The 8,966-nt window shown below is 45.2% G+C and overlaps 1 protein-coding gene across 1 annotated transcript in view; it reads right to left on the bottom strand.

The window, feature by feature from the left end:
* The window catches only part of LOC311106366 (cGMP-dependent 3',5'-cyclic phosphodiesterase-like), a gene marked incomplete at both ends in the record, with an annotated part of 27,819 nt that extends 19,827 nt beyond the window's left edge, over positions 1 to 7,992 (bottom strand). Inside the window, 3 exons of the mRNA XM_084188435.1 lie at positions 841 to 950; positions 2,971 to 3,059; positions 7,903 to 7,992. Of these exons, the coding sequence (XP_084044561.1) occupies positions 841 to 950; positions 2,971 to 3,059; positions 7,903 to 7,992 (289 nt within the window). The remainder of the gene's footprint in view (positions 1 to 840; positions 951 to 2,970; positions 3,060 to 7,902) is intronic.
* Between the last annotated feature and the right edge of the window lie 974 nt (positions 7,993 to 8,966).

The following is an 8,966-nucleotide window of genomic DNA, read 5'->3' as shown; positions in this document are numbered from 1 at the left end:
TCACACCTCCACACCTTCCTCCTCCTCTTCTTCTCACACCTCACACCTCCACACCCTTCTCCTCTTCCTCTGACACCTCCACACCCTCCTCCTCCTCTTCTTCTCACACCTCACACCTCCACACCCTCCTCCACTTCCTCTGACACCTCCACACCCCTCCTCCTCCTCCTCCTCCTCCTCCTATTCCTCTCACACCTCCACACCCTCCTCCTCCTCCTCCTCTCACACCTCCACACCCTCCTCCTCCTCCTCCTCTCACACCTCCACACCCTCCTCCTCCTCTCACACCTCCACCCCCTCCTCCTCCTCTTCTTCTTCTCACACCTCCACACCCTCATCCTCTGACACCCCCTCCTCCTCCTCCTCCTCCTCCTCTTCCACTGACACCTCCACACCCTCTTCCTCCTTCTCCTCTTCTCCTCTTCCTCTTCCTCTGACACCTCCACACGCTCCTCCTCCTCCTCCTCCTCCTCCCCCTCCTCCTCTTCCTCTGACATCTCCACACCCTCCTCATCCTCCTCCTCTTCCTCTGACACCTCCACACCCTCCTTCTCCTCCTCCTCCTCCTCCTCCTCTTCCTTTGACACCTCCACACCCTCCTCCTCCTCCTCCTCCTCTTCCTCTTACACCTCCACACCCTCCTCCTCCTCCTCCTCTTCGTTTGACACCTCCACACCCTCCTCCTCCTCCTCCTCTTCCTCTGACACCTCCACACCCTCCTCCTCTTCCACCTCCTCTTCTCTGACACCTCCACACCCTCCAGTGTGAAAGCTTACACACACAAACGTAAGCACACACACACACACACACACACACACACACACATACAGACAGACAAACCTCGTCTGTGGGGTGGGAGGGGTGCTGCGAGGCTGCTCCTGTGTTTCTCGTGCAGTTCTGAGGGAGGTAGACCTGCACACACACACCTCTTCAACTGGTCCACCATATCCCTGAGAAACACAGAGCTGGGATGTTAGAACACCCCTCAGTGGGGGGTGGGGGGCTATTTCCCTATAGAGAATACAATACAAAGACAGCTTTATAAAAAATTCATTACTTATTGTCTACTGAAATAAATCAAATCAATGTAATTCCCAGAGCCAGGTGTTTGTACAGGTGTGATAGTGACAGGTGTCCCATGGGTGTGTGTGTTTGTGTGTGTCACTGTTGTCTCGTATGATAATACAGAGAGCACCTTTCTCATGCTAATCTGCGAGAAAAGACATCTGTTCCAATATGAACTAATGCTGCACACACACACACTTGCGCATGCGCACGTGCACACACACACACACACACACACACACACGCACAAGGCAGTCAGTATTGCTTGTGATGGCCGATGGGCATGGCAGAGGACAGACAGGATCGATAGTCTCGTTACAGCACAATTAGATGAGATACCCTCTATACAAACAGAGGCGTGCGTTCTACAACAGCAGTGTTCCCCACGTTTGACTCCAGAGATGTACAGGTTGAGCAGGGCTTAGTTTCAGCTAATCAACTCAGGTGTTAGAATTGGGTTGGAAGAGTCTGCACAATTTGTAGCGCTCAAGGACCACACACACACACACACACACACACACACACACACACACACACACACACACACACACACACAGACACACACACACACACACACACACACACACACACACACACACAGCCAACAGATTGTGTCAGCGGTTGCTTGCAGGTGTGCACAGCATGCAGATATTTGTGTGTGTGTGTGTGTGTGTGTGTGTGTGTGTGCGTGTGTGTGTGTGTGTGTGTGCGTGTGTGTGTGTGTGTGTGTGTCAGGCTTGAGGGCTCTAGTCCGAGACAGAAACTCTCATGAATAATGCAATGTTGATTTTACCAAAGCTAGGTTCCGACAAGGCTATTCAGTCTGTGTGTGTGTGTGTGTGTGTGTGTGTGTGTGTGTTCCTAAGCTAGGGTAGGAGGGAGCTATTGAACCTGTAGAGATCACTTACAGAGAAGACGATCAGAGTCTTACTGAAAGAGACAGAGAGATGAAGAGAGAAAGAGAGAAAGAGAGAGAAAGACAGAGAGAGAGAGAGACAGAGAGAAATAGAGAGAGAAAGAGAGAGACGGAGAGAGAGAAAAAAAAGAGAGAATGAAAGAGAGTGTAAGAAAGAGCGAGAGAGAGAGAGAGAGAGAGAGAGAGAGAGAGACTGACAGAGAGATGGAGAGAGAGAGGCGTGAAATATTTCAGAATGTTTTCTCTGTGACATCTCTATGAAAGGTGATGGTGATACACCTGTCACTCAGACTGGACTGACAGAAAGACTCCAGACTCCCTCTCTCCATCCCTCCCTCCCCCCTTCTATCCATACCTGCTGATCTTCTCTCCAGTTTTTTATCAGTCCCTTGAAGAAAGGAAGTGTAGATGATATTCTGTCTATCTCCTAATCTGACATTTACCACACAACGACATCTGTTGCACATGTTCTCACACACAGAGGGTTTCATACCACATGGATTCACACACAGAGGGTTTCATACCACATGGACTCACACACAGAGGGTTTCATACCACATGGACTCACACACAGAGGGTTTCATACCACATGGACTCACACACAGAGGGTTTCATACCACATGGACTCACACACAGAAGGTTTCATACCACATGGACTCACACACAGAGGGTTTCATACCACATGGACTCACACACAGAGGGTTTCATACCACATGGACTCACACACAGAGGGTTTCATACCATATGGACTCACACACAGAGGGTTTCATACCACATGGACTCACACACAGATGGTTTCATACCACATGGACTCACACACAGAGGGTTTCATACCACATGGACTCACACACAGAGGGTTTCATACCACATGGACTCACACACAGAGGGTTTCATACCACATGGACTCACACACAGATGGTTTCATACCACATGGACTCACACACAGAGGGTTTCATACCACATGGACTCACACACAGATGGTTTCATACCTGATCTTCCCCTCCTTTGGCAGCTCATGTCTTGGGTCGTCACACTGCAGCCTCGAGTCTCCCTCCAGCACGTACACACACACACACTCCTGTAAGATAACACACACACACACTCCTGTAAGATAACACACACACATCAGAAGCAAAGCTAGCATGGGGGGCAGGGCCATGGGTGTGACCGCCCCCTGTTCCTGCAGATAAAAATATATATACACTACCAGATAAAAGTTTGGACACACCTATTCATTCAAGGGTTTTTCTTCATTTTTACATTGTAGAATAATAGTGAAGACATCAAAACTATGAAATAACACATATCTTTTTAACCTTTATTTAACTAGGCAAGTCAGTTAAGAACAAATTCTTATTTACAATGACGGCCTACACCGGCCAAACCCAGACGACGCTGGGCCAATTGTGCGCCGCCCTATGGGACTCCCAATCACGGCTGGTTGTGATACAGCCTGGAATCAAACCAGGGGTCTGTAGTGATGCCTCAAGCACTGAGATGCTGTGCCTTAGACCGCTGCACCACTCGGGAGCCCAAGATATGGAATCATATAGTAAATCAAAATATATTTTATATTTGAGATTCGTCAAATAGCTAGCTTTGCACACTCTTGGGATTCTCTCAACCAGCTTCACCTGGAATGCTTTTCCAACAGTCTTGAAGGAGTTCCCACATATGCTGAGCACTTGTTGGCTGCTTTTCCTTCACTCTGTGGTCCGACACATCCCAAAACATCTCAATTTGGTTGAGGTCGGGGGATTGTGGAGGCCAGGTCATCTAATGCAGCACTCCATCACTCTACTTCTTAGACAAATAGCCCTTACACAGTATGTAGGTGTGTTGGGTCATTGTCCTGTTGAAAAACAAATGATAGTCCCACTAAGCCCAAACCAGATGGGATGGTGAATTGCTGTAGAATGCTGTGGTAGCCATGCTGGTTAAGTGTGCCTTGAATTCTAAATAAATCACATACAGTGTCACCAGCAAAGCACCCCCACACCATAACACCTCCTCCTCCATGCTTTATGGTGGGAAATACACATGCAGAGATCATCTGTTCACTCACACGCGTCTCACAAAGACACGGCAGTTGGAACCAAAAATCTTCAATTTGGACTCCAGACCAAAGGACACATTTCCACCGGTCTAATGTCCATTGCTCATGTTTCTTGGCCCAAGCAGGTCTCTTCTTCTTATTGGTGTCCTTTAGTAGTGGTTTCTTTGCAGCAATTTGACCATGAAGGCCTGATTCCCACAGTCCCCTCTGAACAGTTGATGTTGAGATGTGTCTGTTACTTTAACTCTTTGAAGCATTTATTTGGGCTACAATTTCTGAGGCTGGTAACTCTAATGAACTTATCCTCTGCAGCAGCGGTAACTCTAGGTCTTCCATTCCTGTGGCGGTCCTCATGAGAGCCAGTTTCATCATAGCGCTTGATGGTTTTTGCGACTGCACTTGAATAAACTTTCAAAGTTCTTGAAACGTTCCGTATTGACTGACCTTCATGTCTTAAAGTAATGATGGACTGTTGTTTCTCTTTGCTTATTTGAGCTGTTCTAGCCATAATATGGACTTGGTCTTTTACCAAATAGGGCTATCTCCTGTATACCCCCCCTACCTTGTCACAACACAACTGATTGGCTCAAACGCATTAAGAAGGAAATAAATTCCACAAATTAACATTTAAGAAGGCACACCTGTTAATTGAAATGCATTCCAGGTGACTACCTCATGAAGCTGGTTGAGAGAATGCCAAGAGTGTGCAAAGCTGTCATCAAGGAAAATGGTGGCTATTTGAAGAATATAACATATATTTGGATATGTTTAACACTTTTTTGGTTACTACATGATTCCATATGTGTTATTTCATCCTTTTGATGTCTTCACTATTATTCTACAATGTAAAAAATATTACAAATAAATAAAAACCCTTGAATGAGTAGGTGTGTCCAAACTTTTGAGTGGTACTGTTTTATTGAAGTATGACATAGCTTACCAAAAACCAAATAAAAAACATTATTTAACACAACAAAACATGGCAAAATGTATTTATAATATGATATATAATATGATTTAATTAAATACCGAAATTGGTCTGAGCTGGTGTTGCTAATTTATAAAGTAATGTGCAGTACACCTGTGTCTGTCGCTGTACCCCCCTGAGTGGCTCCCTGGTTGGCTGCTGGGAGGGACCAGGTTCTTCAAAATGATTAGTCATTTATTTACTAATAATAGTTTGTTAGTTTAAAACTACTTTTGTTATCTTACTAACAGCCTAATTAATTCAGTACCAAAATGTTTTAATGTTCATAGTTAATGGCCAAGAGGCTATAGGCCATTATTGAACATGCAACTAGGCTACTGTAATGAAGCAGCCAACGTAAAACAACATGGAAAAACATTTATGAAAATCCAATTAGCAGGAAAAGTTTGTTCTAAAGCATAACTGATGCGGTTTCATGTGACAGAGGTGAACATCTAATCGAGGGAATGTAAAGATGCAACAACTAGAATGGGTTGCTAATATGTATAGAATTGTGCCTTTTGCTTCTGGACAACGAAAGAAAGTCGATATGAAAACCAACAGAACAAGAGAGAAATGCTGGTTTCAATGGCATGAGGAAGTCTTAAAATATAAAATAATTCCCTACAGTTTGAAGCAAGGGAAGACATGCCTCGTAATAGGCTTTGAAGTAAAACTTCCAGGTTTCAAACAATGAAGAATATCTCTATTTTCACACACGATTGCATGTAGAAATATTGCACAATGACAGGGCTTATAAGAACTCATGTTTGAAGAGCTGTGAGTGTGAGCTCTCTCTGCGCGACAGGTGAAATGTGACGTTTGAGAAACATGGATGAAAGTCTAATTCTGACATGAGACTGTGAGAGCTAGTTGGATATTCCGCTAGGGTGCAGTATGCATATAAATATATAAATAAATAAATATAAATATATATATAATAAATAGCCTAAAATAGGCAGAAATACACGCACAGCAATTTAATTCCACAAAATTATGTAAATTAACCTACAGATCGATAAGCATGTATTTTTGGCGGCTAACCAACTTACGGTTAACTGATAACATCACTAGAGATGATGACTAATGTGTGCTTATAATAGGCCATATCAGCTATTCATTTTGTTAAATTATTTGGTCAGAAGGGCCCCTGGAGAAAGCCCCGCCCCCTCTGACCCTAGCTCTGCCCCTGGCACTCATACTGAACATACACACTTACAGTGAATTCAGAAAGTATTCAGACCCCTTGAACTTTTCCACATTTTGTTACGTTACAGCCTTATTCTAAAATTGATTAAATACAAAAAAATCCTCATCAATCTACACATAATACCCCATAATGACGAACTGAAAACAGGTTTGTAGACATTTTTGCCAATGTATTACAAATAAATAACTTAAATACCTTATTTATATAAGTATTTAGATCCTTTGCTATGAGACTCGAAATTGAGCTCAGATGCATCCTGTTTCCATTGATCATCCTTGAAATGATCTTGGTCCACCTGTGGTAAATTCAATTGATTGGACATGATTTGGAAAGGCACACACCTGTCTATATAAGGTTGCACAGTTGACAGTGCATGTCAGAGCAAAAAACCAAGCCATGAGGTAGAAGGAATGTCCGTAGAGCTCCGAGACAGGATTGTGTCGAGGCACAGATCTGGGGAAGGGTACCAAAAAATGTCTGCAGCATTGAAGGTTCCCAAGAACACAGTGGCCTCCATCATTCTTAAATGGAAGAAGTTTGGTATCACCAACACTCTTCCTAGAGCTGGCCGCCCAGCCAAACTGAGAAATCGGGGGAGAAGGGCCTTGGTCAGGGAGGTGACCAAGAACCCGATGGTCACTGACAGAGCTCCAGAGTTCCTCTGTGGAGATGGGAGAACCTTCCAGAAGGACAACCATCTCTGCAGCACTCCACCAATCAGGCCTTCATGGTAGAGTGGCCAGATGGAAGCCACTCCTCAGTAAAAGGCACATGACAGCCCGCTTGGGGTTTGCCAAAAGGCACCTAAAGGACTCTCAGACCATGAGAAAGAAGATTCTCTGGTCTGATGAAACCAAGATTGAACTCTTTAGCCTGAATGCCAAGCGTCACGTCTGGAGGAAACCTCAGACTGGAGCGAAGGTTCACCTTCCAACAGGACAACGACCCTAAGCACACAGCCAAGACAATGCAGGAGTGGCTTCGGGACAAGTCTCTGAATGTCTTTGAGTGGCCCAGTCAGAGCCCGGACTTGAACCCGATCGAACATCTCTGGAGAGACCGGAAAATAGCTGTGCAGCGACGCTCCCCATCCAACCTGACAGAGCTTCAGAGAATCTGCAGAGAAGAATGGGAGAAACTCCCCAAATACAGGTGTGCCAAGCTTGTAGTGTCATACCCAAGAAGACTCGAGGCTGTAATCGCTGCCAAAGGTGCTTCAGCAAAGTACTGAGTAAATGTGATATTTCAGTTTTTTACTTTTAATCATTTCTAAAAACCTGTTTTTGCTTTGTCATTATGGGGTATTGTGTGTGGATTGATGAGAAAACCCCCCAGATTTAATCAATTTTAGAATAAGGCTGTAATACAATGTGTAAAATGTCAAGGGGTCTGAATACTTTCTGAATGCACTGTACGTGGTGGCAGGTAGCTTAGTGGTTAAGAGCGTTGTGCCAGTAACCGAAAGGTCGCTGGTTCTAATCCCCGAGCCGACCAGGTAAAATATCTGTTGATGTGCCCTTGAGCAAGGCACTTAACCCTATTTGCTCCTGTAAGTCGCTCTGGATAAGAGCATCTGCTAAATGACGTAAATGTATGTATAATTGACAACACCCTGGTGCAGTTTTGAGGAATGGCTGCTTGACCCCTCCCAAAAAACTACACTACCCAGCAGCCCTGTGTGTACTTACCACGCCGGGCAGTAGCCCCTGTACGGTCTCTCTGAGAGCATCTCGGAGTGAGCGCACGTCAACAACTGCTGCCAGCCGCAGTAAAGCATCCTGGGAGGAAACAGAAACAACAAGAGTTACACATAGAAACAGCAGAACGCTTTATCAATCAATCAATCAATCAAATGTATTTATAAAGCCCTTTTTACATCAGCAGATGTCACAAAGTGCTATACAGAAACCCAGCTTAAAACCCCAAACAGCAAGCAATGCAGACGTACACGACACCATACAGTTTATATGAGGGAACAGAGACACCATACAGTTTATATGAGGGAACAGAGACACTATACAGTTTATATGAGGGAACAGAGACACTATACAGTTTATATGAGGGAACAGAGACACTATACAGTTTATATGAGGGAACAGAAGAGAGTGTCATGTAAAGACAGCCAGTGTGACAGCCATATGTAGTGGCAAAACTGATGAACCAGCGTGTGTGTGTGTGTGTGTGTGTGTGTGTGTGTGTGTGTGTGTGTGTGTGTGTGGGACTGACTTTAAGTGGCACATCCCTTGGAGACACACACACACACACTCACACTCAGTGGGTGTGTGATTGGCTGAAGAATAAACAGGAGGAATCAATCACCTCCTATTGACCTGCAAACCAATTTACTAAAATAGAGTAGAGTGGACAGCTAACACACTGAAACACACACACACACACACACACACGCACATGCATGCTCACACACTCACACCTACATCAAAGCAGAATCAACTGGACTGCCCACATACACACATTTTCTCTAAAGCTCCATTGACTGTGCTTCTTTTAAAGCGTAGCTGCCCCTCAGCCCTGACCTCCCTCAAGCTGCATCATGCTTTAGGGAGAGGGGCTGTGATTTTAGTGAGAGGGGCTGGGGTTTTAGGGAGAGGGGCTGGGGTTTTAGGGAGAGGGGCTGGGGTTTTAGGGAGAGGGGCTGGGGTTTTAGGGAGAGGGGCTGGGGTTTTAGGGAGAGGGATGGGGTTTTAGGGAGAGGGGCTGGGGTTTTAGGGAGAGGGATGGGGTTTTAGGGAGA

Source organism: Coregonus lavaretus, assembly GCF_964263955.1.
Source record: "Coregonus lavaretus genome assembly, contig: HAP1_SCAFFOLD_4153, whole genome shotgun sequence".
NCBI classification, from domain to species: domain Eukaryota; kingdom Metazoa; phylum Chordata; class Actinopteri; order Salmoniformes; family Salmonidae; genus Coregonus; species Coregonus lavaretus.
The sequence above is the reverse complement of the archived record's forward strand: the minus strand, read 5'-3'. Positions and strand labels throughout refer to the sequence as shown.